This window comes from Ranitomeya imitator, chromosome 2, assembly GCF_032444005.1.
Source record: "Ranitomeya imitator isolate aRanImi1 chromosome 2, aRanImi1.pri, whole genome shotgun sequence".
Lineage (NCBI taxonomy): Eukaryota > Metazoa > Chordata > Amphibia > Anura > Dendrobatidae > Ranitomeya > Ranitomeya imitator.
This window is the reverse complement of record NC_091283.1, coordinates 583177286-583205093: the sequence shown is the minus strand read 5'-3', so window position 1 is coordinate 583205093 and position 27808 is coordinate 583177286. Positions and strand designations below refer to the sequence as shown.

At 41.9% G+C, this 27808-nt stretch overlaps 1 protein-coding gene across 2 annotated transcripts in view; it reads left to right on the top strand.

The window, feature by feature from the left end:
* The first annotated feature begins 254 nt into the window (after positions 1 to 254).
* The window catches only part of LOC138665084 (protein-glutamine gamma-glutamyltransferase E-like), a 173896-nt gene continuing 146342 nt past the window's right edge, over positions 255 to 27808 (top strand). For both annotated transcript variants that reach the window (XM_069752257.1, XM_069752256.1), the window contains exons 1-5: positions 255 to 311; positions 11828 to 12016; positions 14384 to 14590; positions 20685 to 20803; positions 27562 to 27690. In XM_069752257.1, the coding sequence (XP_069608358.1) occupies positions 305 to 311; positions 11828 to 12016; positions 14384 to 14590; positions 20685 to 20803; positions 27562 to 27690 (651 nt within the window). In that variant the 5' untranslated portion in view covers positions 255 to 304. The remainder of the gene's footprint in view (positions 312 to 11827; positions 12017 to 14383; positions 14591 to 20684; positions 20804 to 27561; positions 27691 to 27808) is intronic.

Below are 27808 nucleotides of genomic sequence, written 5' to 3'. Positions count from 1 at the left end.
TTAATACACCAGTCCTATGGTAAACCACATTTTATTTATATTGATATAATGAGTTAGGATAACCTCAGGTCTGCTGCATTTGTATAATGAAATTTAGTATACAGAAGCAAGTGTCAAAAGTCAGACACTAGACAGACGCTTTGAATAATAGCAAGAAGACAATGAAATACAGGGATCCACCCAGCTCATTAGAAATAATAGCAATTAAAATACTAGGAGAGGCTGCGTTCCTATATATGATAGCTGTGCCTGTCGGAGTCACACAGGACAGTCAGATACTCAGAAGTTCCACTACAGAGACATCATGACAGGTATGTGTAGTCGGTTTTAAAGTAACAATTTTTTGAAACAGATTTAGCTAAAGGGAGAATTGTGGATGATTACTGGTGACGGTGAGAGACGTCTGTAGTCCTAGGAATTTAGTTATGTATTTTTTTGTGTGCATCAAATATTGTTCATGAAATTGGTTCACAAAGGCTTGTATGTATATGTGGATAATAAGAATGATGTGGAGTTGCTTGTTATGGTCATTGTAGTTTTATTCTGTCAACATCTTTATATCTGAAATATTGGTAGAGAGCTGAAATGTTTGTATGTCTTGGTGTTTAATGGGGGCCATGTATCTAACCCTTTTATTAATGTTTTGTTAAAGCAGTTTGAGGGAGCCCAACTTAGGAACACCAATCTGTATGTACAGTGGGGAAAAAAGTATTTAGTCAGTGACCAATTGTGCAAGTTCTCCCACTTAAAAAGATGAGGGAGGCCTGTAATTGGCATGATAGGTAGACCACAACTACGAGAGTGAAAATGAGAAAACAAATCCAGAAAATTATCTTGCCTGATTTGGCAAGATTTATTTTGAAAATTATGTTGGAAAATAAGTATTTGGTCATTAACAAAAGTTCATCCCAATATTTTGTTATGTATCCTTTGTTGGCAATGACTGAGATCAAACATTTTCTGTAAGTCTTCACAAGGTTGGCACACACTGTTGGTGGTATGTTGGCCCATTCCTCCATGCAGATCTCCTCTAGACCAGTGATGCTTTGGGACTGTCGCTGGGCAACACAGACTTTCAACTTCCTCCAAAGGTTTTCTATGGGGTTGAGATCTGGAGACTGGCTAGGCCACTCCAGGACCTTCATATGCTTCTTATGAAGCCACTCCTTCGTTGCCCTGGTGGTATGCTTGGCATCATTAACATGCTGAAAGACCCATTTACGTTTCATCTTCAATGCCCTTGCTTATGGAAGGAGGTTTGCACTCAAAATATCACGATATATGGCCCCATTCAATCTTTCATGTACACGGATCAGTCATCCTGGTCCCTTTGCAGAGAAACAGCCCCAAAACATGATGTTGCCACCCCCATGCTTCACAGTAGGTATGGTGTTGTTTGGATGCAACTCAGCATTCTGTCTCCTTCAAACATGACGAGTCTTGTTTCTACCAAACAGTTCTACTTTGGTTTCATCAGACCATATGACATTCTCCCAATACTCTTTTGGATAATCCAAATGCTCTCTATCAAACTTAAGACAGGCCCAGACATGTACTAGCTTAAGCAGGGGGCATGTATGGCACTGCAGAATCTGAGTCCCTGGTGGCGTAGTGTGTTACTGATGGTAGCCTTTGTTATGGTGGTCCCAGCTCTATGCAGGTCATTGACTAGGTCCCCTTTGTGGTTCTGGGATTTTTGCTCACCGTTCTTGTGATCATTTTGACCTCATGGGGTGAGATTTTGCGTGGAGCTCCAGATCAAGGGAGATTATCAGTGGTCTTGAATGTCTTACATTTTCTTATTATTGCTCCCACAGTTGATTTGATCACACCAAGCTGCTTGCCTATTGCAGATTCAGTCTTCCTAGCCTGGTGCAGGGCTAGAATTTTGTTTCTGGTGTCCTTCGACAGCTCTTTGGTCTTCACCATAGTTAAGTTTGGAGTGTGACTGTTTGAAGTTGTGGATGGGTGTTTTTTATACTGATAAAAAGTTCAAACAGGTGCCATTACTACAGCTAATGAATGGAGGACAGAGGAACCTCTTAAAGAAGAAGTTACAGGTCTGTGAGAGCCAGAAATCTTGCTTGTTTTTAGGTGACCAAATACTTATTTTCCACCATATTTTGCTAAATAAATCTTGCCAAATCAGGCAAGGTGATTTTCTGGATTTGTTTTCTCATTTTGACTCTCATAGTTGTAGTCTATCTATGATGTCAATTAAGGCCTCTCTCATCTTTTTAAGTGGGAGAACTTGCACAATTGGTTGCTGACTAAATACTCCTTTTCCCCACTGTATACTCTCACTAAGAGTATCTCTTGCACCAGATAAACTGTCTCACTTATTTGAATGGTTGTTATATGATGTCTGGTCAGATATAATGGAAGGAGGAAAGACGCTAAAGGAGACTGAAGTAATTGACCAAAGTAGATCATGTTTGTACCCTGTTGGGTTAAGATCATGTTGTCCTTACATGTTGTACTTTTGTACTTACTGTTAGTGCATAGTGGCTCAGTGGTTAGCACTAGAGCCTTGCTTGGTTCCTTGGTTCAAATCCCACCAAGGACAACATCTCCAACGAGTTTGTATGTTCTCCCCGTGTTTGCGTGGGTTTCCTCCAGGTTCTCCGGTTTTCTTCCACACTCTAAAGACATACTGATAGGGAGTCTAGATTTTGAGCCCCAATGGAGACAGTGCCGATAATGTCTGTAAAGCTCAGTTTAGTGATATTACCGCGTTACAAACCTAGAAAGTAGTACTATTATTATTATTTATTTATATAGCACCATTAATTCCATGGTGCTGTACATGAGAAAGGGGTTACATACAGAGTTATAGATATTGTTTACAGTAAACAGGTTTACAGTGACAGACTGGTACAGAGGGGAGAGGACCTTGTCCTTGCGGACTTACATTCTATGGGTACTAGTGGTGTACACCTACTTTTTGTATGCCTGAGAAATTGAACAAGAAATGCACAGACAAAGTTACAGATAGATGAGGCAATGAGTCCTAATAGTACTTCTGCTGTCGGCTAGTGGTGTATTGGACAACAGTCCAAGGCTGAGGCATGCTCCTGTGCAATACACCACTAGCCGACAGCAGATGTAAGTACTATTAGGACTCATTGATTGCCTCATCTATATTTAACTTGCTCTGCACATTTCTTGTTCAATTTCCTAGGCATACAAAAAATAGGTGTACACCACTAGTACTACTTTCTAGGTTTGTAGCGCGGTGATCACACGAAACTGAGCTTTTTAATATGCATTTTAGACAGGGGCGTGCACAGAGTCTGTCGTATCACCAGCAGCTACAACCTTTTCTACATTTGGGAGCATCAGTGTGTCCTCTTCCCCCCTCCTTTTTTCAATGTCTGTAGGTCTGTAAAGCACTGTGGATCTAATGGCGCTCTATAATTGAGTAAAATAAATAAAATGTATAATGTGGGCACCTAGTCTAAAATGCCTAGAATATAGTACACAAGAGCATACTTTTATGAACAGTTGATTATCACTAGAGGACTTCTAAACCTTTTGCCCTGTATTCCTCCATATTAAGATTGGAGGCATTATGCCAATGTGCAGTGTACAGAGAAATCTGTCAATCAGTGATATGGGTGGGGCTATACAGAGCTCAGCATTCAGAGAACTGCTAGATCTGCAGCAAATAACAGTGATTTTCTCAAAACTGCAGCATGCAGCCCAGTAACTGACACATCGATGGAATCAGTGTCTCGGCCTCTACTTAATGCTACTCTCAGATGGCGTAGAAAAAACCTGGTGACAGATTCGCTCTAATTTACATATTTAATAATCATTTCTATTGAAATTTGTAACTATTATTTTTTCTGCTAATAATAGCCATTCAGTCATCCTGAAATGTAAATATCATTAAACTCTTAATCATTTTGTAAAACAAATATTGTCTGCTTTATACTCAGTAATTAACTTTACAGGAGCATTTATATAAATATTAACCATGCTATTGTCATTTACATTGCTAATTTGTTTGGAACTTTTTATACAAAATATGCTAAAAAGAAAAACACAATAATAAAGGTGAATATTTAATTTTAGATTTCTTATCTGGATTGTAAACAAGACTGAAAAGTAATTATTCAAAGGTTGTTTAATCTACATCTTAAAGAGAAGTTCCATTGCCCTACGTGGAAAAGTGATTAGACCTTAAAAGCAAGAAACAAAAACATGGTACAATTACACTATTAGACCATGGCTCAGAACTTCGCAGTTACAGTACATTATTAGACAGTGGTACAGAGCTTGGCAGTTGTTACACTGCTTGACAATGACAGAGAGCTTAGCAGTTACACTACTAGACAATGGCACAGAGCTTGGAAGTTATACTACTAGACAATGGCACAGTGCTTGGAAGTTATACTATTAGACAATGGCACAGAGCTTGGAAGTTACTATATTAGACAACGGTACATACCTTAGCAGTTGTTACTTGACAATGGCACAGAACTTGGCAGTTACACTACTAGACAATGATACAGAGTTTGACAATTATACTATTAGACAATGGCACAGAGCTTAGTAATTACACTACTTGACAATGGCAGACAATGGCACAGAGCTTGGAAGTTATACTATTAGACAATGGCACAGAGCTTGGCAATTATACTATTAGACAATGGCACAGAGCTTAGTAATTACACTACTTGACAACAGCAGACAATGGCACAGAGCTTGGAAGTTATACTACTAGACAATGGCACAGAGCTTGGAAGTTATACTACTAGACAATGGCACAGAGCTTGGAAGTTATACTACTAGACAATGGCACAGAGCTTTGAAGTTACTATATTAGACAACGGTACAGACCTTGGCAGTTGTTACACTACTTGACAATGGCACAGAACTTGGCAGTTACACTACTAGACAATGACACAGAGCTTGACAATTATACTATTAGACAATGGCACAGAGCTTAGTAATTACACTACTTAACAATGGCAGAGAGCTTGGCAGTTACAATGCTAGACAATAGCACAGAGCTAGGAAGTTACACTTTTAGACAATGGCAAAGAGCTTAGTAGTTACACTAATAGACAATGGCACAGAGCTTGTCAGTTACACTACTTGACAATGGCACAGACTTTGGCAGTTACACTACTAGACAATGACAGAGAGCTTGACAATTATACTATTAGACAATGGCACAGAGCTTAGTAATTCCACTACTTGACAATGGCAGAGAGCTTGGCAGTTACACTGCTAGACAATAGCACAGAGCTTGGAAGTTGTACTATTACACAATGGCATAGAGCTTGGCAGTTACACTACTAGACAATGACACAGAGCTTGACAATTATACTATTAGAGAATGGCACAGAGCTTAGTAATTCCACTACTTGACAATCGCAGAGAGCTTGGCAGTTACATTGCTAGACAATAGCGCAGAGCTTGGAAGTTATACTATTAGACAATGGCATAGAGCTTGTCAGTTACACTACTAGACAATGGCACAGAGCTTGTCAGTTACACTACTTGACAATGGTAGAGAGCTTGGCAGCTACACTATTAGACAATGGTGCAGAGCTTGGAAGTTATAATATTACACAATGGCATAGAGCTTGGCAGTTACACTACTAGACAATGACACAGAGCTTAACAATTATACTATTAGAGAATGGCACAGAGCTTAGTAATTCCACTACTTGACAATGGCAGAGAGCTTGGCAGTTACAATGCTAGACAATAGCACAGAGCTAGGAAGTTACACTATTAGACAATGGCATAGAGCTTAGTAGTTACACTAATAGACAATGGCACAGAGCTTGTCAGTTACACTACTTGACAATGGCACAGACTTTGGCAGTTACACTACTAGACAATGACAGAGAGCTTGACAATTATACTATTAGACAATGGCACAGAGCTTAGTAATTCCACTACTTGACAATGGCAGAGAGCTTGGCAGTTACACTGCTAGACAATAGCGCAGAGCTTGGAAGTTATACTATTAGACAATGGCATAGAGCTTGTCAGTTACACTACTAGACAATGACACAGAGCTTGTCAGTTACACTACTTGACAATGGTAGAGAGCTTGGCAGCTACACTATTAGACAATGGTGCAGAGCTTGGAAGTTATAATATTAGACAATGTCACAGAGCTTGACAGTTACACTATTAGACAATGGCATAGAGCTTAGTAGTTACACTACTAGACAATGGCACAGAGTTTGGCAGTTACACTATTATATTTTGGAACCAAAAACACTACACTGCTATAGTAAAACCAAAAACACTACACTATTATATTTTGGCAGCAAGTTTGACAGTTGCACCAGCTGTTTTATTGGCTATTATGTGTTCCCTGGCACCCTGCTCTGCAGACACAGTGATTCCAGCAGTGTAGATGAGGTCTGAAAGCTCTGCAATCAGACTGGCTCTTGAATACTAGAAGTCTGGGGCACATTTCACCTAAGTCTACTTCCAAGAGGCACAGTGGCTCCTTTATTTTAAACTCTGGACCCACCTAAAAGAAATGTTGTGCTCTGCCACCTTTGAACACGTGATTTGTGACCTCAACCAGCCCACATGCCTACCACACGTTATACATAAATCACAGTGCCTGCATGTCATAGTCTACATGCATTTCTGATAAGAAAAAGTAAAAAAAGGCAAAATAGCATATAGACCATAAAGGGAGGTTTATCCAGATCACTATATATTCAAGAGCCATAATTAAGCTTTTCATGTAAAGTGTCCAGTTATTTAGGCCTGTCCAAAGTAATGTGAACATTCAGCTCACTGCACTGACAACGTAGAGAAATGCAGTATATCCTCCATCCAATGATGCTTGGAAAACTCCAGGCTGGTCTTCTCAAGTAAATGATAGAAAATTGACAAAAGAGTTGCAATCCGACACCCAATGCAGATATTTTATTTCCTTCACAATATTAATAACACTGGATAACGGAACTAGAGACACATGTTCTACAGCATATTTAATATTGTGATAGACATAATTTTTTTTTTACTTTTTTGAATAGGTGCCAGATTACAGCTTTTCTGACCATTGTCCAATTATTTATGACCCATGATCACATTAATCTTACAACAACCAAGAAAACATTACAAAAGATCATGGTGGCCTTAAGGGGAGCCTGTCATGTAACAAAACGCTATTAACCTGAAGATATTGGGTTAATATGCAAGTTAATAGAGTTCTGGACTTTCAGCCACAGGGGTGGTATAAGTCATTGCTCGGTGCATAGTGTGCAGCAGCTGTAACCATAACCCCGACATTAGAGTTGGCTATAAGTCAGTGCTGGGGGCATGGTTGCAGCCACTGCTCATTGTATACTGAGCGGTGACTGAAGCTGGGTTGGCCACACCCCTATGACAAAGCGGAATGCTGCCAGGAGGAATAAAGTTAATTTCCTTCCAGTAGCGGGTTTCTCAGTGCAGGTGCCGGGAATCTTTCGGTCAATAGCGTTTTTGTACATGACAGGTTCTCTTTAAGCTTATAGGATATCCAATCCTTTATAACTAATTTTAGTGACTGAAGAATGGAGAGATCTGTCATTTTTATCATAGGTAGACTTCAACTGTGATTTTTAAATAATTACATTTTTTTATTGCATGAAATAAATATTTGATCACATACCAACCAGCACAAATTCTAACTCTCACAGATCTGTTAAATTTTTTTAAGAAGCCCTCCTACTCTGCACTCATTAACTGTATTAATGTCACCTGTTTGAACTCATTACCTGTAAAAAAGACACCTGTCCACACACTCAGTCAATCACACTGCAACCTCTTCTCCATGGCCGAGACCCAAGAGCAGGACAATAGGCAAGCAGCTTGGCGAGAAAGCAACAACTGTTGGGGCAATAATTATAAAATGGAAGAAACACAAGATGACTGTCAATCTTAGTTGGTCTTGGGCTCCATGAAAGATCTTGCCTCATGGGGTAATGATGATTCTGAGAAAGGTCAGGAATCAGCCCAGAACTACAAGGGAGGGCCTGGTCAATGACCTGAAGAGAGCTGGGACCACAGTCTCAAACATTACCATTAGTAACACACTATATTGTCATGGAATAAAATCTTGCAGGGCAGGCAAGGTCCCCCTGTTCATGCCAGTACATGTCCAAGCCCGTTTGAAGTTTACCAGTGACCATCTGGATGATCCTGAGAAGGCATGAGATAAGGTCATGTGGTAAGATGAGACCAAAAAAATAACTTTTTTATATCAATTTCACTTGCCATGTTTGGAGGAAGAAAAAGTATGAGTACAACCCCAAGAAAACCATTCAAACTGTGAAGCATGGTTGGAGAAACATCATACTTTGGGGGTGCTTTGCTGCAAAGGGGACATGACGACTGCACCATATTAATGGGAGGATGGATGGGGTCATGTATCGTGAGATTTTGGTCAACAACCTTCTTCTCTCAGTAAGAACATTGAAGATGGGTCGTGGCTGGGTCTTCCAGCATGAGAATGGCCTGAAACACACAGGCAGGGAAACTAAGGAGTGGCTTTGTAAGAAGCATTTCAAGTTCCTTGGGTGGCCTAGCCATTCTCCAGACCTAAACCCAATAGAAAATCTTTGGAGGGAACTGAAACTCAATGTTGCCCAGCGACAGACCTGAAACCTGAAAGATCTGGAGAAGATCTGTATATGGCAATGGGCCAAAATCCCTGCTGCACTGTGTGCAGCCTTGGTCAAGAACTACAGGAAACGTCTGGCCTCTGTAATTGCACACAAAGGTGTCTGTACAAAATATTAAGTTCTGTTTTTCTATTGTATCAAATACTTATTTCATGCAATAAAATGCAAAATAATTTTGTAAAAATCATACAATGTGATTTTCATGATTTTTTTAGATTCTGTCTCTAATAGTTGAAGTATACCTAAAAATTTTTTTACAGACTTCTCCATTCTTTGTAGGTGGGACAACTTGCAAAATTGGCAGTGTATCAAATACTTATTTTTCCCACTGTATGTGCCATAAATTGCCTTGAAGGTGTTGTATTAAAATTACAACCTACCACTATCCACAGTTTCAGTGTTCCCAATCATGATAACAGAGAATATAAATCCACAGTATGAATGGAGCGTCCTTAGGGTTAGGGTTAGGATCCCTAGGGTTAGGGTTAGGGGTAGGGTTAGGGTTAGGATCCCTAGGGTTAGGGTTAGGGGTAGGGTTAGGGGTAGGGTTAGGATCCCTAGGGTTAGGGTTAGGGGTAGGGTTAGGGGTAGGGTTAGGGTTAGGATCCCTTTAGGGTTAGGGTTAGGGTTAGGATCCCCTTATCACCTTTATGTTGGGGGGTGGCATATCAGTGTGTTTTCTGTTTTTTTTCTATAAAAACGCATGCGTTTTTAACGCAACCAAACGCATGTGCTTAAAAATGCATGCGTTTCCATTGACTCCAATGCATTTTTTGCCGCAAAAAATGCATACGAACGCATGCGTTTTTTTGCGTCAAAAAAAGCCTCTGAAAATTACTACATATTGCATTTTTGCAAAAGAACGCATGCAGCAAAAAAACGCATGCGTTCAAAAAAGCGACCAAACGCGTATAAAAAAACACATGCGTTTTTAATGTTAAACATAGGGGAAAAAACGCATGCGTTTTTTTGCGGTACAAACGCTGCAGATAAAAACGCAAGTGTGAAACCAGCCTAACCCTCAATCCAAACACCAGTACATGTAGAAGCCATCTATATAACTGACCTATAGGAACTTTATAGTAAAATACCTTCCCAAGCAAGCTGATCAAATTATGGGCCATCTTAGGTTGTTCAATCCACAAGTAGAAGTCTAGTGAGGACTATGACTTTAATTTGTTGTTTGAAATACTATTGGTGGAAGCCAACAGATTGTGCAATGTTTCCAAAAACACAGATTCTAGAGAAGAAATAATTCAATTGATTTCTGAAACATATCCAGAAAATACTTTCGAAAATGAGGCACTTTTTTACTTGGTATCTCAAAACTGAGAACATCATATTTATTTTACTAACTTATATAGCGCCTTTATTCCACAGTACGTTACATACATTATTGGTACTGTCCTCTTTGGTACTCACAATCTAGATTCCCTATCAATATGTCTTCAGTGTATGGGAGGAAACCCACGCAACCACAGGGAGAACAAACAAGCTCCTTGCAGATGTTGTCTTTGGTGGGATTTGAACATGTGACCCCACTGCTGCAATGCTAACCACTGAGCCACCGTGCTGCTCATATTTAGTGATTGTATCAAAGCTACATTTATTTAACTATAAAATTGTAACACCAAGAACGAAAAGTCATGGAATTATAGAAATCATAGGCACGGTGGCTCAGTGGTTAGCACAGTTGTTTTGCAGTGTTGGGTTCTTTTGTTCAAATCCCAGCAAAGACAACATCTCGAAGGAGTTTGTATGTTCTTCCCATGCTTATGTAGGTTTCTTCCCACACTCCAAAATTATACTGATAGGGAATTTAGATTGTGAGTTCCAACGGGGACAGTGATGATAATGTCTGTAAAGAATATATAAATGATGAAAAATTAAAATTAAGATTTTAAAAACATTTTGATTTATTTAGTAACGAGTATAAGCACTACGCCCAGAAATACATGTTGTCTTGGCTGCTGTGAGTGAGGTCATTATTAGTTGCCTGAGGAATGTTCTGTCATGCTGGATGCAATTGGACAAATCATCAAGGTCCGCTGCTGGCAGCTCCCTTTGCAATTACCGACCAATCAGATGTGCTCTATTGAAAACAAGTCAGAGATGCTGAAGTCGATGATAGCTCGTTTAGGACACATGAAGTGTGTGTTTTAGATGGCCTGATGTTGTCATTTTGAAAAATGGCTTCTGGGACACTTTGGACAAATGGCCGCACTCGACCTAATCAATGTAACACCAAACTACAAAAAAAGCTAACTCTATTTGGGGAGAAATTATATATGTATTGGAATAAAGCAGTAATACTGAAATTGCAAGGATTTCAATATGCTTATATAATCTACGTGATGAAACTACAACCTACAGATTAAAATAATTGATAAGCCATATTAGACAGCACATTATAATCATTGTGTGCTTTAACATAGGAATTAAGACATTTTTGCTTTCTTTGTCCCCCATAAAAGACACCAATTCATCAGCAAGTCATGACTTCCATCACAGATGTCAGATTACCTACTAAATTATACATAGAGACCAAGCAAAAAATGCGATACAGACTGAATAATTCTATCACAGGATAAATAAATAATGTGCATTTGTCCTATCTGCCAGCCATAAAGAGCGTACATAAAAAATAGTGCATAAAAAAATAGATTTTTACTATACATCAGCCCCCTGTGAAAATAGTTTGATTTGCGCTAATGAGTTCTTATGTAGCAGTGCCCCATTCCCAATTTGTTGTTTCTCTTGGGGCTTCATACCACGAGATATTCTACGCTGTACTATAAGGCTCCTATTGGAAAACATATAAGAAGAGTAAGGTTGCACCAATCCCTACAGTAATCATATGATGACACTCTGACTATGTTATACTCATGGACACTAATCCAATATAATTGCTACTATTGACACATGAAGAATCCCACATTGACGTCTTTATGGTATAGCTGTTATTAATGTGCAAAGTTTAGTCAGAGAAGTTGTGGGTTTGACTAAGATTTTTAACAGGTTTACAGTAAAAAGACCCAACATTGAGACATGAAAAAGTGTAAGGACTAACCGTATCAAGACTTATTTTACTGATTATTGGTTGACAATAATGATAATCATTACACTGAATTCTTCTGTGACATACTGTACATGTAATGTCATATTTTGTCTTTCAGCTCTTCAACTAAGCAACTGTGACTTTCTTGTAAATGAGAATAAATCCGCTCACCATTGTAGTGCGTACATTGGCAATGACCTTGTTGTACGCAGAGGTCAAGAATTCAAGGTGTCACTGACCTTCGGTGGGCCTATAAAAGATGACGATAGACTGCAGTTTGTAGCTACTCTTGCCACTTCATCGGGAGGTAAGAATGTTATTTTATAAACAGGTTCAATGCTACAACTGTTTGGAGTGAATTTTGAGTGTGCTTTATATGTCTTTTCTGCATATTTATCTGAATATTTGCATATACTTGCATATTTGCGCTCTTTATAAAAAAAAGAGTTAGGCTCCCATGCCCACTAGTGACTACCAGTGTTCATTGTGCATTGGGAAAAAGTTGCCAGTCAGAAGCTCATGAATAACTAGCACTCTAGAGTGCATGCACATCATTGAGAAGACTCTTAAAAGGATTGTCTGGTCAACATAGATAAGTCTGTAGTCACTCTGTGTGCAGACTTATGGATCCTCCAACCACAAACCTATGCACTGCAGGGATTCACCGGTTTCAGACCAGGGACCGGAGGGTATGTATGCAGTATACTCCCGGCCAGTGGGCACAGCCTCTCTCTTCATACACTTGAAGTCGATCAATACAAGGGTATGGAGCAAAGCCACGCACACTAGCGAATTCCAAGTTTTAAGATGCGCAGCATGTGTGCACATCATTCCATTCTCCCATCTGAGCACCCATGATGTGATTGTGGGTCACCAATGGGTTGCTATGACAGCCGAAGGTCTGCTGAAGACCCTTGTGTTTGTCATTATGGGGCTCCTTTGAAACCCTGCCTCTGGCTGGACATGAAATGAGACCGTGATATCTGCTACATGCAGCAATGTTGTGGCATCGCTGTATATAGACAAGCAATTAGATATACACAGCTTCAAGTCTCCTAAGGGTACAGTGAAAAGTAAAAAAAGTTTTTATAAAAGTATGAAAAAAAAACAAAAAACAAAACGAAACAGTTCAAATCACCCCCTTTTTCCTCCACTGAAAATAAAGATATTATTTTTTTTTAAAAAAACTCATATTTGGTATTGCCATATTCAGATAATGTATGATCTATCAAGATATAAAAATAATTAACCCGTAAACACTGTAAATGTAAAAAGTTCAAGAATGACAAAATTACATTTTTCTGGTCACTGCAATTACACACGAAAAAAATGCTGTAACAAGTGATCAAAACATAACATCTACCCAAACATAACAATAATAAATGCTTTGTCTCACTTCGCAAATAATAAACCATCAGACAGCCCCATCGACTTAAAAATAAAAATGCTACGGATCTCGTAAAATGGCGACACAAGAGAAAAAAATGTATTTTGCAAACGTCTGATTTTTTTCATCATTAAAGCAATGAAAAATCTGTGCTTGTTTGGTGTCACTGTGATTGTACTGATGAGCAGAATCATATTGTAAAATCACTGCTACCACAAAATGAACACCATAAAAACAATCCAAAAAACAATATTAGAATTGTCTTTTTTTCACAATGTTGCCTCAATTTTGTTTCCCATTTTCCAGTACACTATGTATGCGGTAAAATGAATGATGCTATTCAAAAGTACAACTCGTACCGCAAAAAAACAATATGTCAATGTGTACAAGAAAATAAGAGTTATGGCTCTCGGAAGAAGGGTAGAAATAAACAAAAATGTAAAAATGCAAATTAGCCCCAATGTGAAGGGGTTAAAAAAATTAATTCTTTCTTTCCTTTTTTTTCTTTTCGTATGGACATGTGGGTATGTGCCCTGGCTCCTAAAGGGTAATGAATGTAAAAAAGTTTTCAGTATTAAGTATTACGAAATACTAAAAAATTGGGACGCTTCAAAGGCACAGTTGTATGTTCAAGGTTTTAAGAAGTAGAAAAACTACTGCTTCAGTATATATACACTATATATATATATATATATATATATATATATATATACATATACATACATACTGTATATTTCACTGCAAGACTGTAATACTAGACAATCAATGAGGCAGGGTCAGGGTAGTCAAGAGGTCCAGGGTCAGATATCAAGAGAGCTCGATGTAAACTGTAATGGATGAAGACAAAGGGGCTAAGCAAATGGATGCTCAAAGGCAAATCCAAGGTTGGGCAACAAAGATCAGACTATAAGAACTCAGAGCACAGAGCAAACATACACTGTTTGAGGTAACCTACAACTGGCAGTAATTGGAGGCAGAGAGCAAGCTAAATGGCCAGATATTCACTCATAGCAGGAGACACATGGAGGAAACCCGCATGCCCCGGACCTCAGTGAGTGGCTGGATTATCCCTCACAACTCTGACGACTCAGCACGCCCCAGCCTACAACTGGACAGCTGAGCTCTCCATCACCATACTGACAGCTCAGCACCCTCAAGCCTTAGATTGGAAGGCTGAACTGTCAATCATTGTGTCCACACACACCAATAGGGGTAATCATGACAAAGATTTTATATAGCTTAGAAACCCAAGAAATCTAAAACTATCTATTTATGTTTACTTTGCAGGTAGTTCTCTTCTTGAGTACAGTTTTGCAGATTCTTCAGGGACCAGCTGGGCAGCACGAAGAAGCAGAACTACATCATCATCCATTACAGTGACTTTTAATACTCCAAATGATGCTGTAATTGGGCGCTATGTTCTTAATATGCGGACTAATGGAGGAAATAGACGCATTGGAGAGTTTATGCTGATCTTCAACCCCTGGGCTTCAGGTATGATATGGTTCTTGGAGTCTGAAATAGTATAGAGAACATTCTAGGGTGAAGATGAACCTCAAATATTAAATAGAAGAAGATAATGCCTCCAACATTGTGCACAGTAACCTACACACAGCGTCAGGTCGGTGCCATTATACTAATTAAAATGATACCTTGGTTGATGAAATCCATCTTGTGGTTGTTTTTTAATCTGCGTTTTCAGTTTTGTGTTACAAATAGAAAAGAAGAGCAGCATCCATACCGGGTGATAGAGATCCAAGAAACGATTTATTCTGCCATCAAAGGTTACAACGTTTCGGCCATGGTGGCCTTTGTCAAGTACACACAATCTCAGTAATGGCCATCTTTAAATAGTGTGGAGCCCACATGGGCACCAATCACCATCAAGGGGCGGCCTTTATTAAATATACATAAACATGAAAAATTAGTGCATAAATCACTATCGACATCTAATCACAGACCCAATAATACCCCAATCACATAACCCATAACAGAAAATATATACAAAAACAGTACAAAAACATAGCATCCCTTCACAGGCCAATAGCTGTGTTCGTTGCTCCGTTGTCATGGTGAGGCTTCATCCAATCATATACATTTGATAGGGCAAACCCCTTCCTTGTCCAATCACCAAGCGTTAGAGAAAAGGGCGCAAAGTCTATGGCCCTCCAATGATAACCAACCTGCAGGAGAAAATCCACATGGCCATAGAACGCCGGCGCATGCGCACGAAGCACACCACACGGCCGATCATGTGACCGCCCCGTGGTGCCGCCCAGCGCGCACGCGCTAGAAATCACAGGCCAGGCGCCGGCGCCGGAGAGAGAAGGCACAGCGAACACCACATGGCCGACACCGGAGACAACACAGCGTATCAGCGCCAGGGTCTCCGGTCCGCCCACATGCGACACTGCGCCTGCGCTCCCAGGATAACCGCAAACATAGCCAAATCCATGGCAACTACATTCCCTGCTAACAAACAATGGTTACATAGCAATTCTGACAGACAAGGAACACAGGGAGGAAAAAAACACCCAAAAAGAAGGGAGAATTTACACAATGACAGCCTCCGTCTGTTCCCAGGGTGCCAAATCACAGACTTATCTGTAAAAGAAGAAGGGAAAAAAGGGGGGGAAAAAAGGGGGGGGAAGGGGAAAAGGGATAAAAAGAGGAGAAGAAATATCAAAATTAATAAAATTTGCAAAAATTGCAAAAATAGCACACAATTAAAAATACACAGAGGGGAAACACATACCCTAAATGAGTACGGGGGAGCAAGAACATCATTAATTGAGATTAAATCTACAACCTACCTCATATATCAGATATCCATCTATTCAACTATGTTATTCAACTATGTCATGCAAATCTGTAGGTTATAATCTACATTAAGGCCTTTGGGCTGTAGCGTCTCTAATACTGAGATCCACCTCAACTCCTTCTGTTTCAATTTGAGTGTCCTGTCACCCCCTCTCCTCAGAGCAGGAACCCCATCAATGACTCTAAAACGCAGCTGATTGATGGAATGTCTACATTCACTAAAATGCTTTGGAATTGGTAAATCCTGTAAGTTTGTACGTATCGTACTCTTGTGCTTACTTATCCTTGTTCTTATTTCTCTCGTTGTTTCACCAACGTACATTAGTCCACATGGGCACACTATTAAATAGATAACAAATTTTGATGAACATGTGTACCGTTCGTTAATCATAAATTTTTTACCAGTACGAGGGTGACAAAAGCTGTCACCCTTAAGCATATTTCCACAGCAAGCACAATTGAGACAGGGAAAGTTACCCATCCGAGGAGGACAAAATGTCGCCTGGATGGTAACTTTGCCTGGCCCAATATCGGATTTCACCAAACGATCTCTCAAGTTACGCCCTCGTCTATACGACAATATAGGGCGTGGACTAAAATCTTGAATGTGGGGCAAACCCCTATGTAATATCCCCCAATGTTTATTGGGAATATTGGCAATACCATTACTGGCTGGACAATACGTAGAGACAAACGGCACTCGTTTTGGTTTATCCCTCATGTTATGTGTCTGTAGGTCATCATTAGTCAATCTGGTCGCCTTGTCCCTATAACCCAACACCTTCACCTTTGGATACCCTCTCTGAATAAATTTATTACACATTTCATCAAGTCTTGTGTCACACATCTCTGTGTCAGTAACTATTCTTCGTACCCGAATCAGCTGGCTCCAAGGTAATGAGTCCATCATACGTCTTGGATGGTAGCTATCATAACACAAAAGACTGTTCCTGTCAGTCACTTTTGTAAATAAATCAGTCCAAAGTTTATCATCTTTTTTATAGACCAAAGTGTCCAAAAATTGTACCTGGTCAACCGAACAAGTCATTGTGAATTTTAACTCCGGGTGTATACCATTAAGTTCCACCAAGAAGTCCAGGAGGCACTCGTGGCTACCTTCCCATACACAAAAAATGTCATCGATGTAGCGCCACCAGGCCCGGACGTGCTTGTTCGGTTGACCAGGTACAATTTTTGGACACTTTGGTCTATAAAAAAGATGATAAACTTTGGACTGATTTATTTACAAAAGTGACTGACAGGAACAGTCTTTTGTGTTATGATAGCTACCATCCAAGACGTATGATGGACTCATTACCTTGGAGCCAGCTGATTCGGGTACGAAGAATAGTTACTGACACAGATGTGTGACACAAGACTTGACGAAATGTGTAATAAATTTATTCAGAGAGGGTATCCAAAGGTGAAGGTGTTGGGTTATAGGGACAAGGCGACCAGATTGACTAATGATGACCTACAGACACATAACATGAGGGATAAACCAAAACGAGTGCCGTTTGTCTCTACGTGTTGTCCAGCCAGTAATGGTATTGCCAATATTCTCAATAAACATTGGGGGATATTACATAGGGGTTTGCCCCACATTCAAGATTTTAGTCCACGCCCTATATTGTCGTATAGACGAGGGCGTAACTTGAGAGATCGTTTGGTGAAATCCGATATTGGGCCAGGCAAAGTTACCATCCAGGCGACATTTTGTCCTCCTCGGATGGGTAACTTTCCCTGTCTCAATTGTGCTTGCTGTGGAAATATGCTTAAGGGTGACAGCTTTTGTCACCCTCGTACTGGTAAAAAATTTATGATTAACGAACGGTACACATGTTCATCAAAATTTGTTATCTATTTAATAGTGTGCCCATGTGGACTAATGTACGTTGGTGAAACAACGAGAGAAATAAGAACAAGGATAAGTAAGCACAAGAGTACGATTCGTACAAACTTACAGGATTTACCAATTCCAAAGCATTTTAGTGAATGTAGACATTCCATCAATCAGCTGCGTTTTAGAGTCATTGATGGGGTTCCTGCTCTGAGGAGAGGGGGTGACAGGACACTCAAATTGAAACAGAAGGAGTTGAGGTGGATCTCAGTATTAGAGACGCTACAGCCCAAAGGCCTTAATGTAGATTATAACCTACAGATTTGCATGACATAGTTGAATAACATAGTTGAATAGATGGATATCTGATATATGAGGTAGGTTGTAGATTTAATCTCAATTAATGATGTTCTTGCTCCCCCGTACTCATTTAGGGTATGTGTTTCCCCTCTGTGTATTTTTAATTGTGTGCTATTTTTGCAATTTTTGCAAATTTTATTAATTTTGATATTTCTTCTCCTCTTTTTATCCCTTTTCCCCTCCCCCCCCCTTTTTTCCCCCCCTTTTTTCCCTTCTTCTTTTACAGATAAGTCTGTGATTTGGCACCCTGTGAACAGACGGAGGCTGTCATTGTGTAAATTCTCCCTTCTTTTTGGGTGTTTTTTTCCTCCCTGTGTTCCTTGTCTGTCAGAATTGCTATGTAACCATTGTTTGTTAGCAGGAAATGTAGTTGCCATGAATTTGGCTATGTTTGCGGTTATCCTGGGAGCGCAGGCGCAGTGTCGCATGTGGGCGGACCGGAGACCCTGGCGCTGATACGCTGTGTTGTCTCCGGTGTCGGCCATGTGGTGTTCGCTGTGCCTTCTCTCTCCGGCGCCGGCGCCTGGCCTGTGATTTCTAGCGCGTGCGCGCTGGGCGGCACCACGGGGCGGTCACATGATCGGCCATGTGGTGTGCTTCGTGCGCATGCGCCGGCGTTCTATGGCCATGTGGATTTTCTCCTGCAGGTTGGTTATCATTGGAGGGCCATAGACTTTGCGCCCTTTTCTCTAACGCTTGGTGATTGGACAAGGAAGGGGTTTGCCCTATCAAATGTATATGATTGGATGAAGCCTCACCATGACAACGGAGCAACGAACACAGCTATTGGCCTGTGAAGGGATGCTATGTTTTTGTACTGTTTTTGTATATATTTTCTGTTATGGGTTATGTGATTGGGGTATTATTGGGTCTGTGATTAGATGTCGATAGTGATTTATGCACTAATTTTTTATGTTTATGTATATTTAATAAAGGCCGCCCCTTGATGGTGATTGGTGCCCTTGTGGGCTCCACACTATTTAAAGATGGCCATTACTGAGATTGTGTGTACTTGACAAAGGCCACCATGGCCGAAACGTTGTAACCTTTGATGGCAGAATAAATCGTTTCTTGGATCTCTATCACCCGGTATGGATGCTGCTCTTCTTTTCTATTTGTGATTACTTGGTCCGATTGGATCCTTGGACTTTGGAGCGTGCATCCTCCAAGCTGAGTGCTGATGGTTGATTTTCTAATATTATTCAGTTTTGTGTTAATGATAAACCCGTGCCACAGGGCTGGGGCTGTGGGGGGAAATCTTCATGTGGTGTCCTGATTAGGTATTCATAATGCAGGCTGCTAAAAGGTCACTGATCCCTCAGTGTAAAAAAAAAACAAATTGAAAATAGTGCCTGCCGCACATGCGCAGTACCAACTATTGGTGTGTATAGAGATTCGACAGCTACTATTGTGCAGGCCCCAGCAGCCCCATCTTTCTGGAGAAGAAAAAAAAAATGTCCTCCTCCAAGATGGCACCGCCCGTGCCTGTTCAGTAGCAGCTCTCAGAGATAACTGCTACTGCGCAGGCGCGGCGGACGCCATTTTCAATTTTTTTTTATACTTGCTCAATAACATCAAGAGTACTTATTAACTGAACACTAAACATGCGATTATGCTGGCACCTGCCTGCAGAAGCGTTTTTTTTTTTTCTTCAGTATTTACAGGTATTCATTATGCAAACTAGGGGGCAGATCACTGAGGCATCAGTGACCTGCCAGCAGTCTGCATTATGAATACCTAATCAGAGCACCACATGAAGAAACTGAAAATAAAGATTAAACGACAACCACAAGACAGATTTCATCACCCAAGGTGTCATTGTAATCAGTACAATGGAGCAGACCTGCCACTGTCTGCAGGTTACTGTGCACAATCCTGCTGACAGGTTCCCTTTACCCTTTATGATTCCACACATTATCATGTCACTTCCATCATGACTGGTAGAGTGTGTGGACCTTCAGTCACAAGGAAACTGGGTATCTGGTGCCACCTGTTTTAAAGAGACTCCTTCATGGTTGACTCAAACTTGGTTTTAGACTGCCCTGTTGACCTTGGGTCAGTTGTACCACTTAATTGAAGTACATTGTACTGTAGAAGGACATTGTCTGCATTTCTCCTTGTTAACAACCATCATCTTTTACCATTACATTTAAGACAAATTAAACATCCAACTGCATGACAAAGTACCAGATAATATATATGGTTTGTCAACATTGTTTGACAGCAATGCTGATTAATTTAGAGACATAAGAGAAGCACATTTACACTTAAATTACAGTTCAGATTCCAGTTGGTGTGTCATACTTTGTACTCACCCATTGCAATACTGTGCTCATTTGCCAGTGAGGGTTGGCTTCAATCTCCATACCTGTACAGTAATTAAAGCAGGAATATATACTTTCACGTGATCATAATATCTGCTGTCCATCAGGATGTATGACTCAGTGTTGAAAACATTTGTCATGGCTTTTGTACTTTTGCAAACTCCCTGACAAATACATTGCACGTAAATATAAAAACAGGTTCGGCTTGTTGTAATGATGACACTCAATCTTTATTATCTTTCAGGTGACAGTGTGTATCTAGCAAATCAAGCTGAGAGAGATGAATATGTTTTGCAAGAGTTTGGCCTTATTTGCGTTGGTGAACCCTCAAATCCATTTGCAGCCCCCTGGAACTATGGGCAGGTAAATAGCAGTGAGTGACTACAGGGTAAAAAGGCAATTGAGCAAGTTGTGGTTTTGCTTTAGATCAGGGGCGGCAGTTAATTTTCCTGAAGGACCACATGTGAGACTGTTTCGGAGAGCCAAACTAATTGTATTACTTCATACTGAGCATAATTAAGTCTGCTGACTGGCTACTACTGCTAGTACATGATAAGATAGGTCTTATTCAAATGTGTATTCTTACCACTAACTGATAATCAAAACCTTGTAATTTACTGCTTTTTTTTTATAAAGTTTTCAAATTATATGCTTCTATTATGCAGCCCTCGTACCTTGATCAACAGCTCCCTACACAGTATGATGTCTTTGATGTCCCCACCGCCCTCCACACAGTATGATGTTTCTAACGCCCATGCACACTGTATGATGTTCCTACAGCCCCCACACAGTAGGATGTCCCCACAGCTCTCCATACAGTATGATAGATATCACAGCCCCTCACACACATTATAATATTACTCACAGCCCCCAACACATGCTTGATGGTCTCCACAGCCCTCCATACACAGACTCCCCCCACAGCCTCTCATACAGAATGTTGAACCTCATAGCCCACGAAAAACAGTATAATGGTCCTCAAAACCTTCCCTAAACTCAGTGTAATGAACCTCACAGCCTGCCACACATGATATGATGGTCCTTACAGCACCCCACACACAATATGATTATCCTCATAGAACCCACACATGGTATGATTATTCTCACAGTGCCCCACACATAGTATGATGGTCCTTACAGCCCCCTATATACAGTATGATGGTCCTCACAGTCCCTATATATTTACCCCTTCACTGCCCCTCTGTATGCAGTATGATATCCCACACAGTCGCTCATACACAGTGTGATCCCAACAAAGCCTCCTTTGATGAACCACACCACCTGATGTCACGATTATGTATGACATCTCCTTGCTTGCACCAACGTGACGTTCCGCACCCCCTAGGGACACATAATTTCAGCTTGGCACAGTTTTATCCAGACACCCCCTGCCCATATGGACCCAGGAAGGCACTGGCATGGCACTACACTCGCTCACAACCCAGACAGGCTGGAGGCCCTTTTCACTAGCACCAGTAACATAGCACAGGGGGCATATCCATATAACTGGCATCCGTATGCTTACGTTTCATAGAAACTGTTGTCCGCTGAGAAGAACTACGACATTAAAATATAAGAGTATGTCTGATCAGAGATATTTGTTGGGTCTGGACCTGTGTGTTGGTGATTTGGTATGGTTTTTCCAAAGGAATATTAAGTTGAATGTTCCTTCTTCGAAATTGGGTCACAGGTTCATCGGTTCAAATAAGATTTTGGCCATCATCAAACCAGTAGCGTTTCGCCTTGCTTTGCCATCGATTTTTAGGATTTAGGTACTGGAGCTCTGCAGCGCCCCATGGTCCAGGTCATTGCAGTAATATCATTCTCCTCTAGGGGGGAGTGGTGTTACGTTTGGAGGCAATAAAGGAGATCACTTTACCAGGTGACACCAACACACAACACATTTCATACTCCAGTCCACCAGGGTGAGCTATGCTCCTATTTATTAGGGCACTATTCATAATTAGGTAAAACTGGTGGCCTGGAAAGGAAGAGAGGCAAAAGCGATCTGAGCTTTGCTCAGGCAGCTGCTATCTGAGCTACGCTCAGGTAGTTGGTCCCTGTCAGGGGTGGGATCCTGTCAGAGGCCAAGACAGAAGGTCACGGAGCTGCGCCTGCCCCACGTGTGGCAGTTCCCAAGGAAGGACAAGAACAGAGAACTGTATTGTAGGGAGTGAGAAGAAGTCTTAGCAAAAGGAGAGAAAACCAGAAGGAGTTCTGCCCTTCACAGTCTGCCTCCTTCTGAGGCACAGGATCCGGTAGCCGGAACACCGAGGGAGCAACAGTCCTTTATGCCTTGCTCCAGAGACTGGCAGGACAGCTAATTGCAAGTTACTGATCTGTCCCATACCCAGGAGGCACGGTGGCAACTCTCAAGGGCCGGGGCGTGCTAGAGTCCCTGTAAAAAGCATCAAGCCAACAGTCATACGGGTTTGTCCTATCCATCTGGGGGACAGAGAGAGACATAACATCTAGAACATCTACAACAGTTGTGAGGACCTTATGAGAGGCTCAGCAATAAGGTACTACAACACCCAGGCACTAGAGGAAGGCTACTGATTTCCACGTGGATAAGGGGACTCTGGATTTGCCTCCAAACCGGCCGGACTCTGCCAGCCCTGTGATCTGTGCTCTGGACTGTGGATGCTGAAGCCTTCAGTAAAAGGTAAGGAGACTGCAACCTTGTGTCCTCATTATTTACTGCGCCTCACACCATCCACCATCTATACACTGGGAAGCCCTGGGGACATACTTCACCTGTGGGAAGGTATACCATTTAGCTGCCATAACATCACCCCAGCGGACCCCTAAGCAGCGTCAGTCACCCTGACAGAATACCAGAGGTGGCATCACAAACATTGGGCATTTGCAGCTCTGCCTTCTTTCCACTCTGGCACTGCCTCTGTACCTCTGCGACCACCTTTTCCTTCTGTAGAAGTCCCCTTAGCGGTTCTCTGAGCACCTCCATATCTTCCAATATGGCCTTGTTCACGGTGTAACACATTAACAGATGATCTCTGTGCTCAGAGACTTCCTTCTCCAGCTCATCCACTCTGTGTTCAACCAATTGCCTCAGGACCTTTTCTCGCTCGACATAGTCTCTTACTGTCTCCTTAAACATCTCTATTTCATGATCCTGTTCCCTTTTGCTAGCAGGTGTTGCACCATAAACTCTTTGATTATATTTTAAGATGGGGCAGCTTGCCTACGCACTCTCTGCTGCTTCAGAGTTCTACCTGTTCCTTCATCAGCAGTTTCAGCTTTCTTTTGAGTCTTCCCTCCATTACCTTCGACTGCCTCTAGGGACTTTGCTGGGCTCTCTGAAGACTCCCTGTCTTCGTTCCCAGACTCTGTTTCCCCAGCCTCGGGTTCTCTGGAGTTCTCTTCGCCTACTGTCCTATTGTCACACGCCTCAATGCAGTTCCCTTCCCTTTCCAGAGTGTTGACGCAGTTGTCCTTTTCCCCCACCGCAGAGGTGAATGAACTACAAGTCTGCCCCCTGTAGCCTTTGTGTGTTTTTCCCCCACCCACGCTCTCTGGGACTTCTTCCCCTACTGCGACCTTTGCTAATAGATCTCCATTATCACAATGTGCCAGTTTTACTTTCAGCACATCATCGACTACCTGTTTGCTGGGGTTTGCCAGCGGCAATGTGACCTCGTTATCTAGGACATTAACTTGTTTACACCTCACCCTGTCCTTCTGTAGCTGCCGTGTCCACGGTGACGAGGGGAAGACTTGCCATTTTCACTCGGGTCCAGCTTACCGCACTCTCATTTCCTTGAGTCAGAGTCACAGTCTGACTTGGAGTCACCACCACACACCCTGTCCTCCTGGAGCAACAAGTCCCCACTTAACCAGGTGTCAGACCCCTTTTCTGGAGCTACCCCAACTCCAGTGGTCACCCTGTTGGTCCCCAAGTTGGTCTAACCCACATTTTCTTCTGGTCACCCCTAAATCTGGACTATCGACTTTAGGAGTCGCTATCTCCTCTTTATACGTCACAGTAACAGGAACCCCTTCAGCTGCTTGCTGTGGTGGGGCTCCATTAGGGTTGTTCCAGATCTCTTCTGGGCAATTAGATACTCCACTCTCCTCCCACAAGTCCCAAAAACAATTTAAAGTCCCTGCCTATTATAATAGGTTATGGCAAATCCAGGACAACAGGAATGTCATGGCTGTTGCTAACTGTTGGTGTCTCAATGATCACCCTGGACACCGGGTAATCCCTAGCGATCCTATGGATGCAGTGGACTTCCATCTTCCTTCCAGGAATCAGAAAGAATGGGAGTGTGGCCAGGGTCACCGAGCTCCATGAGTCTAAATAATAATAATAATAATAATAATCTTTATTTATATAGCGCCAACATATTCCGCAGCGCTTTACAGTTTAACAGTTTCAAACACAACAGTCATAAGTAACAATGTTAACAATACAGTAATAAAGCAAAATAAGACAAAATAAGACGACCCTGCTCGTGAGAGCTTACAAACTACAATGAGGTGGGGGAGATACAAAGTACAGGTGTGTATTTACAATGATGTATTTACAATGATGGTCCAGCCATCTAAAAGTCCAGTCACACTTTCTCCATTGACTTCTCAGAACATCTCTGTGATATCTTGTCAGATGGATAGTCAGTGCATAATCCCGGACTGCGCTGTTCGAACGTTGTTCCCAGCAACAGTCCTTCGGCGCATTCGCCGCTGCCCCTTTTTTGACCACGATCCCTATTTGTGTCACTGCCCCCTTTGGGGACTCCACCCCCTCTTGGGTCACTGCCCCCTTTTGGGATTCCACCCCTTTCTGGGCAACCATCCCTGTTTGGGTCACCACCTCCTTTTCGGAAACCATTACTCCTTGGAGTGCATGCCGTGGACTCTACATGTCCCATGTCCTCTCGGGCCCCTCCCTGCCGGTGCACGGCAGTCTATCCTCCCCCAGCAGTTCCTCACATCGAGGCTCCGCACTGCTCTGCAAGGCTCTGTCCAGCTCGACAAGGATCTGCACAACGAGGATCTGCACAAGGATCTGCACCGCTCTTCCAGGCTCTGGATGGCTCCGCATGGCTCTGCACCTTTCTACACAGCTCCGCACTGCTCTGCACAGCTCTACACAGCTCCGCAACGTTCCACTCTTCAGATTTCGTGAAGCCGCCGATCCACAGCAAGCAGCCCGGAGTTCGTGGACCAGCCGATCCAGAGCAAACTCCTGCTGTAGTTCTCCCAGGTACCTCCTGGACTGATGCCCACAGTCTAGCACCAATTGTGGTATTTATTCACCCTCGAATGGTCGTGGAGTACTCACTTGGCTGGTCATTGAGGAATATACCCGGGACACTCAGGGTTAAAAGTGCACTCAATTTACTCGTACACAGCATCAGGAATGTGGTAACATACAGCATCCGGTGCACTGTCCAGCATCCATTCCGCCTCATAGAAGCCATGGTCCTCGCTGAGTCCCGGTATGCCTGATATGTCTTATTGTCCGTTAAGTGTCAGAGATGTAAGCACAGGTGCCTGGATACCTCCTACTCTCATAGGCATCCTTCCATCACATCTCACTCTGGCTCATACTAGCCAGCACTGCCGCCTGGGCACAAACACAACTCCATCTTGGGTTGCTGGACACACTCCCTTGGGTGGGGTATGTAGGTAACTGGACCCACCCATCTCTCCAAGTCACCTGGAAGCCTTCCCAATGTATAGTAAAATCTCAGCAGTAGATCTGCTGAGAAAACAAGCTCAAGCTTCCATCATAGGGTCACCACCTCGATACATACCGCCGCCCATTAACCACATGACTAGTCGCCATACCACAATATATACTGTATGTAATTATATTATAAACACACACATAATCGTACACTCAAATATATATATATTTTAAATTGGAGAACCAATGCAATTTTTTCATGGCATATTCAGATGTAGCAGTTATCGGGCATCCTTCACACTGCAGCTACTTCTTCTGAATGAGCCAGTGCAGTGCTTCTCCATTAAAGCCGCCTCAGTAGAGGAGATGGTACGGGACTAAATTTGGTGAGGATTGATGTGCTTGCCAATGTGAACATTGGTAAATCAGCCGTCAAACTTCTCAGAAGGAAGAAGTGTCAGATTCACTGACTGCTCAGAGGCTGTTCCAAGCAGGTGTGGAACAGGTAGTGAAGAGGCAGGAAACAGGTCTGGCCGGGAACATTAGGCATGCTTATCATTCATGTCCACCTGCATATGCTTGAAGCCCAAGAAGACCTGGACATTTCCAGCAGTCCCAGGTAATTTGTGCAGTTCTGGTCATTCTTCTGCTTGTACTGCTCATGGCAGCATTTTACACACATGCAGTACAAACTAGGGGAAAATTAAAAAGATTTACAGACAGTGCTTTTTTCTGCATGATGCTATGGGCAACAGAAAAAAGCATCAGGTTTTTCAAGACTGGTAAATTGATGGACGTTTGGCAAACCAGATTGCAAAAGGCCATCAATTTTGAAAGTCTGGATACTCCCATTAAGAACAGAAGATTAGGGCCCATCAGACACTATGGCAATTGCGCCATTAGGCCTCATCAGGCATCCCAGGTACCAGATTCTTCTACATTTTGAATCAGCAGTTCTGCAGACCAAGAGCAAATTCGCGACAACACAAATTTCGTTGATTGACAGATCCTTTTTCTAGCTGTTTTCTAAAACATTATAGAATAAACCATTGAAATTGCAGTTTTGTAAAGCCACTAGTGATGAGCGAGTAAACTCTTTGCTCGGGTTTTCCCAAGCACGCTCGGGTGGTCTCCAGGTATTTGCGAGTGTTTGGAGATTTAGTTTTTGTTGACGCAGCTGCATGATTTACGTCCGCTAGCCAGCCTGAGTACATGTGGGGGTTGCCTAGTTGCTAGGGAATCCCCACATGTATTCAAGCTGTCAAGAAGCTGCAAATCATGCAGCTGCCTCAACAAAAACGAAATCTCCGAGCATTCACATATACTTGGAGACAACCTGAGCGTGCTCGGGAAAACCCGAGCAATGGGTATACTCGCTCATCACTAAAAGCCACCCTTCAGCTTACTGTACGATATGATGCTAATTCTACTGCATTAATCTCTCTTTTGTTATTTCTCTATTTAGTTTCAGGACAATATTCTCTATATAGCTTTTGTTCTTTTGGATTCAACTTTAAGCTTCAAAAGAAATCCACAGGAGGATGTAAGGAAGCGTAATGACCCTTTACATATCTGCAGAGTCCTGAGTGCCATAGTAAGTGACCAAACCAAGTCAATTTTGTGAACTGGTACCGTAGTTAATGATATTGGTAGTTTTTTTATATCCCTTGTATTACTTCATATTACAATACTTTAGACACACCATTAAGTAA